Source organism: Octopus bimaculoides, chromosome 15, assembly GCF_046866305.1.
Source record: "Octopus bimaculoides isolate indiv1 chromosome 15, ASM4686630v1, whole genome shotgun sequence".
Classification (NCBI taxonomy): Eukaryota; Metazoa; Mollusca; class Cephalopoda; order Octopoda; family Octopodidae; genus Octopus; species Octopus bimaculoides.
The window spans coordinates 37,258,673-37,270,975 of NC_142942.1; the positions used below are offsets into that span (position 1 = coordinate 37,258,673).

The 12,303-nt window shown below is 35.9% G+C and overlaps 1 protein-coding gene across 4 annotated transcripts in view; it reads left to right on the forward strand.

Moving 5' to 3' along the window:
• Nucleotides 1–10,739, forward strand: part of LOC106879584 (uncharacterized) — a 59,866-nt gene extending 49,127 nt beyond the window's left edge. For all 4 annotated transcript variants that reach the window (XM_089363718.1, XM_089363717.1, XM_052973271.2 and 1 more), the window contains exons 9-14: nt 693–759; nt 1,630–1,889; nt 3,167–3,236; nt 5,406–5,463; nt 6,196–6,309; nt 10,270–10,739. In XM_089363718.1, coding sequence (XP_089219844.1) covers nt 693–759; nt 1,630–1,889; nt 3,167–3,236; nt 5,406–5,463; nt 6,196–6,266 — 526 coding nt within the window. In that variant the 3' untranslated portion in view covers nt 6,267–6,309; nt 10,270–10,739. The remainder of the gene's footprint in view (nt 1–692; nt 760–1,629; nt 1,890–3,166; nt 3,237–5,405; nt 5,464–6,195; nt 6,310–10,269) is intronic.
• Nucleotides 10,740–12,303: the final 1,564 nt, after the last annotated feature.

Sequence of the window (12,303 nt, forward strand, 5' to 3'; positions counted from 1 at the left end):
ATATATATATATATATATATATATATATATATATATATATATATATATATATATTATATATATATATATATATATATGTTTATATATTATATATATATATATATATATGTTTATATATTATATATATATATATATATATATATGTTTATATATTATATATATATATATATATATATATATATATATATATGTTTATATATTATATATATATATATATATATATATGTTTATATATTATATATATATATATATATATATATATGATTATATATATATATATATATATATATATATATATGTTTATATATATATATATATATATATATATATATATATATATATGTTTATATATTATATATATATATATATGTATATATTATATAATCTTTATCCACCAATGCATTGTTAAGCATTCATTCTCATTGTTTGATGTTTATGTGTGTGTGTGTGTGTGTGTGTCGGGTTCTGTTCACAAAATTTACTCACTAGATTTGGTCAGCCTATGGCTGTAAGTAGAAGACATTTGCCTCAGTGCCAGGCTGTAGGGCTGTTCCATGCCTACCTGCACCTAGCTCCAGCCCCCCACCTCACCCCACCTATAAGTTTTATCATCAATTGTATCTCATGATTTTTGTTGAAAGGTTTTGTGAATAGCATTTTTCATCTCCTGTTTTTTGTTTTATCTCTCTCAGATTTGGCATTCGTTACAACAAGGAATCTGTTATTCCATTTAATGATCTACGTAAAGAAGAATTTATTGTAAGTGTACTACAAGTTTCTTTTCTGTTTCATGATTAACCATGAGAAATATTGATTTGCCATTGTTTTTATGTTCACTTTTCCATGCTGAAATCAGTTGGACAAGACATTTTGTAACATTGTTTTATGGTTAGATCTCCTTTCTGACACCATCCTTTTTCATTCTTTCTTATAATCTGCAAAATTGCAGCATACTTATTATGAAAACCATGATATACATGGCCCTAATTAATTCTAAAATTAATAATGAGTCCACTCTCATAAATTTACTATGATAAAAGAGAGAGGGTAATTGCAGAAGACCGAGATATGTGGCTCAATGCTGTACTTGAGAAGACCCACCCACCACAGCAGAATTGAGATCCTAAAACCAAGGTGCCACTTAAAAGGCATTGGTGTGGGTGTTGGTGTTACGTAAAAGCACTGGTGATGGTGCCACATAAAAAGCACTCGGTATATTCTGTGGAGTGGTTGGTGTTAGGAAGGGCATCCAGCTGTAGAAACCAAGCCAAAGTGGATTATTGAACCTGGTGTGGCCCCCTGGTTTTACCAGTTCCTATCAAGACATCCAACCCATACCAGCATGGAAAGTGGCTGTTAAGTGATGATGACAACAATTACTATTATTATTATTATTATTATTATTATTATTTGCAACATTCATATTTTCTTAAGAGTAGTAGAGTGAATGAAAGGCTTGGAATACAGTTGTGTAGTTCTTTTCTTAAAAGTAAGAAAGGCAGTGGGTAACATGATTGTTTCTAAACAAAATCTAAATAACAGTTACCTGTTTGTTTTCGTTTGTTTGTTTGTTTTTTTTTCTTTTTTATTTATTTATTTGTTTTTTGTTGTTTTTTTTTCTTTCTCCAGAAAAAAGGAGAAGAATCTGAGTACAAAGAAAAGTTTAACTTGGCTCTAAAGAAAGCAAATGAATTCTTAAGAAAAGGTGATTCTGAAATAACCAGTGACAACACAGATCAATATATTTACAAGTCGAGTTGCAGCTCACCAGATCCCTCTCAATATGATAAAACAGATGCAGATAACAGCATAACCTCTGAACCGTCGTGGTACCCAGTAGACAATGTGAATATTGTGGAGGACAGACAAACAGTTGAAATGGTTTCAAGGTGAGTATTTTACATTGTATTGTTGGCTGAACATTCATTTGCTTGGCTTCCAAAACGTTTAATTTTACTAGAATGGGAATTTTGGAGCATTGAGATAATAAAGAGATTAATCATGCATAAATTTCAATGAGGCTGAATATGTTTACATATTCCTTCATTCTTTTATTTGATCACGTTTAACATTTTTCACCAGCATCTATTTGTTGAGCTGCTAAGTTACTGGATGTTAAAAGTAAACACACACACACTTTTTGTTTACCAACTTTCACTCACTCATGGTCAATTTGATGTTATAGTAGAAGACACTTACCCAAGGTGCTTCTCAATGGGACTCAACCATATTTGCATACTATAAAATGATATACTACACCTCCACTCAGTCTAGATGTCTTACTGACCTCAGTGGTGCTGGTCCCATGAAAAAAAAACTCCCAGTTCACTCTGTAAAGTGGTAGGCTTTAGGAAAGGGAACCAGCCATAGAAACCATGCCAAAGCAGACATTGGAGCTCAGCATAGCCTTCTGGCTTGTTGGATCCTGTCAAACCATCCAGTTCATGTCAAATTGGAAGATAGATGTTAAATTACGATGATAATGAATGTATATGTGTGTATATGTAACTTTAAAATTTTTTTTCAATTTTGAATTAAGACACTTGTAAATATTAAATTATTAGTGAAACTATTAGTGGTCATGACCACTGCCAGTAACACATATAAGGCACCTGTGCAGGTGATGTGTAAAAGATACCCAGTACACTCTGTAGAGTGGTTGGCATTAGGAAGGGCATCTGGCTGTAGAAACTAAACCAAAATAGACGACTGGAGTCTGGTGCATCTCTCTGGCTTATCAGCTCCAATCAAGCTGTCTAACCCATTCCAGCATGGAAAATGGATGCTAAGTGGTGGTGGTCGTGGTGGCAGCAGCAGCAGCGTAAAAGATTAATGTCAGTGTGGTTTTGAGTTGAAGTAGGTATGTGTGTATATTAATAGGAGAGTAGGGGTTTTTCTCATGGCAGAGGAAATTTGACAATGAACTCTCCCTAAAATATTAGTCACTGTTTCATTCTAATGTTTGGCAACAAATATTGCTTCTATTTCTATTACTCATCTGACAGATAATCACCAACATACCAATTCTTATGACCATCTTTGTTTTTCAATGATACAATTTTTTTTTCTTCATGTGATGTTCTTCTCTATGTCTTGATTAAGGCCAGAAAGTAATAGATGAAAAAAAATATCCTCTCTGATAACTTATTTTAAAATTCCCTTTCAGTGTTCTTGTGGATACTCCAGAAGATGTATGCCAAACTGTCTTAGAGCTGGATACTTCAGAACCATCTAAAGTGAGTTTCATTTTTACAAAATAAGATTTGTTTTTGTTATTTTTGTTTGGAAATAAAATAGCTGAACAATAGCTGACTTAAATATGGCTTTTGACTCCCAGTACATGATTTGTGATCCTGAACTTTCTGCTCTAATAAACCTGCAATTAATTCCAGTATATTAACCCCTAGGCACAATTAATTCCAGTATATAACCACTAAGCACATGACCTAGTGGTTTGGCTGTTGCACTTATGATCACTAGATCATGGGTTGATTCCCAGACTGGGCGGCACATTGTGTTCTTGGACAAAGCACTTCATTTCACATTGTTCCAGTCCCCTTTTTGGGAGGAATGTTGGCCTGTTTGCCTAGCCAGTGGGGTAGCGTCATCTGATGGCTAAAACGATGCAAAGCACATTCTGACCAGTGATGCGTAACAGCATCTGATAGTCTGGTCGGTCATGTGATCACATGATATTATAGCTATATATTTTAACATTTTAGCTTTATTTAATATTGCAGTTTGTGAAGGATCGCATCATTGATGTTAGATGTCCAATTAGCCAATCACTAGAGCATTACATTTCTGACAGGGAGTTTGTCTAAGCTGATGCAGAACAAAATACTTGAAGGGAATACATTCATAAGACCTCCAGTTTTTCAGTTTCTCACTGATGTTTATATAATATACTCTGCTGATATACATCAGTGAAACACACACGCATGCACACACACACAAGCGAGCGCGCGTACACTGATGAGCTTCTGTATACTTTCGTCTTCCAAATTCTACTCATAAAGCATTGGTTGATCTGAGCTTATGGCAGAATGCAATTACCCAAGCTGCCTCACGAGGGGATCAAACCTTGAACCACATGGTTGCAAAAAGAACACCTTAAACACACAGCCATGCCGACATCCAAAGAGATGGAAGGTAAAATAGGCACAAGCATGACTGTGTGGTAAGAAGTTTGCCTCCCAATCACTTGGTTCCAAGTACAGTCCCCCTGCCTAGTCACCTTGGCTCAGGTGTCTTCTACTGTAGCCCAAGGCCAACCAAAGCATTGTGACTTAATTTGGTACACAGAAACTGAAAGAAGCTCATTGTATGTGTCAGTGTTACTGTCTCCTCTTGACATCACTTGATAGTTGTAAGCAAGTTTCACTGTCATACAAGCAGTGTCCTTCATTTCCAGTCTTCGTTGAAAACATATCTAGTCATGGAGAAAATATTACCTTTACTTGGAAACAGGTGAGGTTTGGCAACAGGAAGGGGATCCAGCTGTAGAAAATACACCTCAGCAAATTCCATCTAACCCATGCAAGCATGGAAAAGTGGATGTTAGAATGATGATGAAGGTCTATAGTAAAGGAAAGCATTATATAATGAAGGTAGATGTCTTTAACTCTTTAGTATTCAGATTACTCTGTCAAATGTTATGTTTATTCACATTATTTTATTTAGAATTAATCATGCATTATCTCATAACTTTGAGATTTCGATGATGTAATTGTTTATTTTTAGAATGGTATTGTAGGGAAAGTGTCAGTGGCTGGATCTGGATGGTTTGAACATAAAACATCAAAAATATTAGAGCCAGATATGTCCGGTTTGAATGCTAAATGGTTAAAAATTGATTAATTTTTGCACATCATACAGAGAATTTATTTGCAAAATATTATCAGTTATATAGGTAAAAAAAAACCCTCTCAGCTTATATATCACAAAAGAAGAAAATGTCTGTTATATAAAGACACCTCCCCCCGCCCTTTAGTTATCAATGACCATGGGATTGTACCTAGAAAGTTCCCCTCCAAAGCACAAGTCTGGGCAAGGTTGTTTATGAAAGACCAGTAGTCACTCGTGCATACCAGCCTCCCCTCTCCATGCCACTGATGTTATCCAAGAGAAAGGCAAAGGCCAATACAGCTTGGCACCAGTGATGTTGCAATTCGTTTCTATAGCTGAGTGAACTCGAGCAACGTGAAATGTGAAATAAAGTGTCTTGCTCAAGAACACAACCCAGCCTGGTACGGGAATCAAACTCACTACTTCATGATTGTGAGCCCTATGCTCTAACCACTAAGCTTTCACTCTGTTGTATATTAATTTAGCAAAACTGTAGTTTTCAATTAACTTTGAATGAATACCATTTTTTAAAACTTTCTTTTCTTTTATTGTTGAAGGAATTATCCACCGTAAGTGTAATGCCAGAAATCTGGATTCCTAGTGTTGAAGAAACCAGTAAGTATTATTATTAATAATATTAAGGTGGTGAGCTGGCTGAATTGCTAGCATGATGGGTGAAATGATTAGAGGCATTTTGTCTGTCTTTATGGTTTTGAGTTGAAGTTGCACCGAGGTTTCATCCTTTCAAGGTTGATAAAATAAGTACCAGTCAAGTACTGAGATCAATGTAATTAACCAGCCTCCTCCCCTAAAATTTCAGACCTTGTGCCTGCAATAGAAAGGATAATTATTATCCATACCACCCCACCTCTATCTCAGTTGAGTGGGGTTTTGTTTTGGAAGGTACTTGGTGACCCTGTTAGTGCTGGTGCCATGTAAAAAGCACTGGTGATGGTGCCATGTAAAACAGCAATGGAATCTGGTGTGGATCCTGGCTTTGCCAGCTCCAGTTGAGCCATCCAACCCATGCCAGCATGGAAAGCGGATGCAAAATAATAATGATGATGATAATGATTTATATCACATTTAGTGAGGCTTATCTCATGTTATTTTCTATTCTATAACTACATTCTTTCTACAATGCTTTATTCATCTTAATGGAACAAAACGATCTTCCTAGCTCAGTAATTTGGTTCATTCATCTGAAGTGAAGTTACTTGACATTTCTTTATAGGAAATTCATCATACTGTGCTTTCTGTTCCGTTGAGATCTTTAAAACTAAACAAGCTGATTGACTTAAAAGTAGAGTTGTTTCTAAGTATTTTCCCTTCTATTTATTTTTTAAGCCGCTGTTGGTAACGAGGTTGTTCTTCATGATATTGATGCTGAAGTTCTTGTCCCCACTGCTACAGACTGATAGAACAATATTGGAAGAGATGAAAAAATATCTTTTAAATCTGGTAAGTTGAGAAGTATACCTAAATGGATTTCATTGTAGCATATCAAACATCTCATTCCATGGATACCTCATATTAATCTTAACCTGACACATTACATTTTATAGAGGTGTATTAATCTTTCAATTATATTAATTGCTGAAATGCAATATGATAAACTGGTTCATTCCATTGTCATAATCTGTGGGCTTGGAAGATTAACTTCCCAAATATATGAGTTATCTAGATAACAGGCATTTCTAGTGTGTGTGTGTTTAATGCTTACCACTTTTCTGGGTTCCTCCAGATTGGTGAGGGTCATGGAGTTGATGATCCCTTTGATCATTCATAGGTTGACATTGGTATGAAGGGAATGCCAGAATGATGTAGCTCTGGGAAGAATGATTTGGAGATGTTTAGCATGGACTGAGAAATGAGTGATTCACCAGGTGATGAGAGGAAAAAAGATAGACATGTCATTTGACCTTTTATATATAAAAAAAAAAATAAAAAGCATTTGCTCATCTGAAATAGTATTTTGCCAGCAATAGAAGATGCAGATACAAGGAAGTATACATCTGTGGACCACTGGTTTTACTGTACTGATGAATAATGAATCTTTTGCAATCAGCTTAATGACCTTTTGTGTGTATTAGCAGCAGTGCTGTTCCAGATATGCGAACTGTACTCTAATATGTTGCACTTGGACTTTAAGGAGGTCAACATCCTTAAGAGCTGAGCTGTTTTCTGGTTGCAAGCATGCACCTTAAATATTTCTGGAATGTGAAATAATAATGAGGGATCTTCAGAGATTGTGAGGCATTGCATACGTATTCATTTGGATGATCACTTTTGAAAGGACATGGAGTAACTTTTTTTTTGCAGGTGTGACTGTGTGGTAAGAAGCTTACTTCCCAACCATGTGGTTCTGGGTTCAGTCCCACTGCATAACACCCTGGGCAAGTGTATTCTACGATAGCTTCAGGCAGACCAAAACCTTGTGACTTTGGTAGACGAAAACTGAAAGAAGTCTGCCGTGTGTGTGTGTATCTTTCCTGTCTATGTTTGTCCCCCATCACCACTTGACAGCCAGTGTATGTGTGTTTACATCCCCGTAACTTAGCAGTTTGGCAAAAGTGGTCGATAGAATAAATATCAAGCTTCAAAAAAAAAATAGTGTTGGGGTTTATTCATTTGACTTGAAAAAAATCCATCTAGGCAGTGCCCCAACATGGCCACAGTCTAGTGACTGAAACAAGTAAAAGATAAAAGATACATCTGAAGACTGGCTTTTAATGATATCTTGAAGCAGAACCTCAATTCATTTGACATTAATCAAATTCAGTGGATAGCTTCTGGTGTGGAAATTGATAATTGGGAATGGATGAGAGAAATCCAATGTTAAAGTGTAGCAAACATAGAAGTAAACCAAGTAGCTTTATTCTGGGGAACAGATATTATATTGCTTCTATCACACTGTAAATGTTTTACATAAAGATGTTTTTCTGGGTGTACCTTATCCAACATAGCATCTTGTCAACTAGGGTCCTTGTCATCTCCTTTGTCAAGTTCAACCTCCTGATATCTTCCTTCTTTTTTTCATGTCTTCTTTGTATTTCCTTTTCTGCAGATTCATTCTACTCGGATTGCTTTGTGCTTCTTTCCTCATTTTACATCCTCCTCTATACACATTACATCTCTGTATACTTTTACATACTACATCTGACTCCCTTATACCTATATCATAAGAATTGTTCTTCTGCACATGAAGAGGGCTATGCATGATAAACATTCTATAGATGGTGCCACTCAAAACTATAACAGAGTCAGTGGCAGTCCATTGCAGTTTCATAACTGGATCCTGCATGTCTCATTCTATATGTGCTGAGGAAGAAGATCATGAAATGAAGTGCATGGGTCACTTCCTGGCAAGTTGAGGTCCACCTTAAACAAATCCATGCCATTGGCATTTCCTTCAATGACAATGGATGTCGTAATTAAGAAGCTGAAAACTAAGCCTCAAAAGACACCTAAATTTCTCACTGAACTCATTACTATGTCTCACCTTGCTGGTGGTGTCTCACCTTGCTGGTGGTGTCTCACTTTGCATCACTGGTGTGGCTTTTCCAAGCCATTTATCTACACCTGGTTTTCTTTACAGACTACCAGACTACAGAGCATGGTTGTTCCATAAAAGCTGGATATAATAATGGTTTACACTTTCCTAGGAACTTCTGTAGTTGTTTCTTCAAAAGTTGTACCCCATGTGACACAAAACTGAAATGCATCGATCTCATCTAAGCTAATTTTTTTCTAAATTAGTTGTACTGTAACTCTGTTTGTCTGTCTGTCTGTCTGTCTGCCTCTCTCTCTCTCTCTCTCTCTCTCTCTCTTTCTCTCTTTTATCAGCAATTGCTTCTTGTTGAGCATGTTTTTACCCTTGTAACAGTTGCTACTTCTATGACCCTTTCCTGTAATGTCTGATTGATAATGTAAGTGACATACCCCATCAGATATTTTCATTATTTCAGTACCTGTCTCTGATGGTTTTGTCTGCTTTCTTTGTCTTTATATCTTTAAATGTCTATTTCAGCTGTTGAGCTGTCAATTTCACTAGATGGTCTCTATATTGCATCTTTTTGGAGTAGTCTCTCTCTCTCTCTCTCTTATCACTGAGGACTAGAGTACCACTAATTCACTGGTATTTCATGCTCACTTCACTCTGGCAATATCCCTGATTCAAACAGACACACAGTTTTGTAATCTGGTACACATTACGCCTCTGATTTTCATGTTGCAGATTATTGGTAAAACTCTTACCTTCAGCTTCTCTCCTTGTTACATCTAGCTTTTCTTCTACTTGTCTGATATTGCTCCTTACTCTTCACTTCCTTCCATCCTTTCTAAGCTTGTCTCTTAGCTTTTATGGCTCTGTTTACTGGATAACCCCCACCACCATGTCACTTTCTCTGTGGCTGTAACCTTACTCCATCCACAGATTTGGTTCTGTGGCTTGCAGCCAGATGTCTTATAGACACTCCCAGTTATCCTCTGTATTATAAGTGTCTATCTCCTCCTCAACAAATGCATCACCTAGCATTTTTTCCGATTAGAGAACAAATATTTAAGAGAAAGTGGAAGTGGATTGGTAGCACAATTAGAAAAGGACACACCAAATGCAGCAAAAAAACGCTTTACAGTGGAATCCGGAGGGATATAGAAAGAGTGGTAGACCTAAGAACTCGTGGCGTAGATCAACACAAAAGGAACTAGAGAAAGGAGGACATTCATGGCAGAGTATAAGTACGGAAGCGAGAAATTCTGCGACATGGAATTCAATTATAAGTGGCCTATACTCCGCGTTGGAGGGTTAAAGGCAAGAAAGAAAGAAAGAAAGCATTTTTTTAAACCTATGCCTAACCAAGGTATCTTTGTTTCCATAACCACCCTTCTCCAGATTGTTCTGTGTCTCTGGGTCCATCCATCTTTTATACTGTTGTCACTTAATACTAGTCTGTATTGCATAGAAGATTCTTCATTGAATAAAGACTTTGTATTCATAACCATCTGTCTGTCTGATTTCCTGCTGAGGATGAAATCTAATTCCTTTCAAATCACTGGGGTTGACATTATCTGCTATAACCATGACTTTTTGTTTGTTTCCACATTAATAGAAGTGTTAGAAATCAATATTTCTAGATCTGCTAATCTATTCCACTAATCAATGAACTGACACATATATGATTAAAATATTTTACTCAGAGAGACACAGCTGTGTTCCTTCATCTCATATGAACTGGTGACCCACAAGCTGGGCATTCAATATTTTACCAACTCATTTTTGCCTCTATTTTTTTTAAACACAGTCATGCTTAATTTTGCAGGAACTTGACAGCTTTCTAACAATTTTGTTTGAAAATAATTTGATTAAAAAAATAACTACTTTCTAATATCTAGAGTATTGTTCTTTTTTTTAAATTTCAGACCATTAACATCCCCTAGCCTCTATCACAGCAGATCACAACCACCACCACCACCACTACCACCATTGCTACTTGTGCTCTTCTGTTCCAGCCATTACCATTGTGATCATCAAACCAACAACTACAGCTACAAATACTAATGGGTCAGCATTGTCCTTAAAAATATTATTGCTAATATTTTCTCCATCTCTCACACAGTCAACACATGTTCAAACGATTTTACTGCACACATCTTCATAATAAAGAATTTTTAATCATTCAGAAAAACTGCAGAGGAAAGACTGAGATTTTAGAGAATATTTTTAGGAGACACAAGCAGAATCCACAATTGTTCATTTTAAACAGGTTTTTATCAATGCCCTTCGGGTTTAAATCACCGTTTCATCTGATTTTCATATATCTGGATTAGCTCAACTACATCTAGTGCAGTAATGTATCTAAAACTCAAAATAAATTCATTTAAGTATTCTTGCTTTGTCTTTGCTTTTGTTTTTTACCTCTCTCTCTCCTACATTATTATTATTACTACTACTACTACTACTACTACTACTGCCTGAATTGTGATGGTAACATTTCTGTGCAATAGCACAGGTGTAAACTCAGTAATATTTATTTTATATTAGTATGGAAACAAGTGTTTGTATATTTTTTTCCAATCTTTAAAAAAAATGTCAATAAAACAATGAACAGCATTCTTTCGGCCCAGTTTTAACTCTGACTGTAGTCATAGCTGGAGTTATTTATCAACACAAAGTAACAGAGGTACAAGAAGCAGCAACGATAGTGACAACAATGTATACTACAGCAGCAGAAACAATAACAGCAACAACATGAAAGACAGTAACAAAGAACCATGACAACTCTTATCTTTTTTGAGGGTAGTTAGCCAGTGGACCGTGCATTTGATGCAAGATCGGAAAGGTAAAGTCCTCCAGTACAAAAATGACATTGTAAAACCAGGTGTTATATGCCTTAGTGAGTAGGAAAAAAAAAAACTCTGAACAAAAAAAAATCATTGTCTAACATATTTTTCACAAAGAGAGGAAACTTGAATTTCTTTCATTGGTAGACAGAAAAATACCTCCAAGATGTGTGGCCCTCAGTGCTACACATGGATAAAGGTAAACAATATGGGACTAGTTGCTATCTGCAGCAGTGAGCAAAAACCACAAGAATGCAACTATTACTTGCACATCCCAGACCTTTACTATGCTTCACTATTATATGGGTAAAAAGTTGACTTGAATTCAAGTCGAGCTCACCCATGACCCAGCGAGTGTTATAACCATTCTGGAAGAGCATGGGGAGATTCTGGAGGTGAAGTCCACCCCACAGCTCAACAGGATTGGAATTCTTATGGAATTCCAGATATTAGTTTCTCCAGAAGAAATAAATCACATTACCGATTTTTTTTTTTTTTTTTTTTTTTTTTTTTTTTCTGTTTCAGGGAATGTGAACAGATGCCAGTTTTTATCAAAGGAGAAAAAATTGTTTAATGTGTGGAATCTGCTGGAAAAAAAAATTTGGAAGGGTCGTATGGGGGAGAGGGGTTGAAGCCCCCTATATGGGTAAGGGCCAAAATTTGAATCCCCTAGAACATTCACCGAGTAATAAAAAAAAAACTTCATGCCAAATTTGGTACAGATTGATTCAGCGGTTTGGCTGTGCATAGAGGAGACACACATGCATAGACAGTGAATTTTATATAGTAAGATATGTGTGTTTGTATATATATATATATATATATATATATATATATATTAAATTCAAATTACAACAAACATAAACAAACAAACGAAATTTGCTTTTAGAACCATTGAGATGTCTTAGAAAGTTAAAGAAGTGATTTTAAATTCTCAGTCGCAGGATATTGCTAATAATATACCCTGAACAGGATAAACTACCCCTATTTTGCAGAAAAAAGTGTAGGTGGTTAGCTGTGGACTCGAACTCACATCTCCGTGATTACATGTCACGATGCTCTTGACCAATTGAGCTCAGTCGGTCAAGAGCATCATGACGCGTAATCACGGAG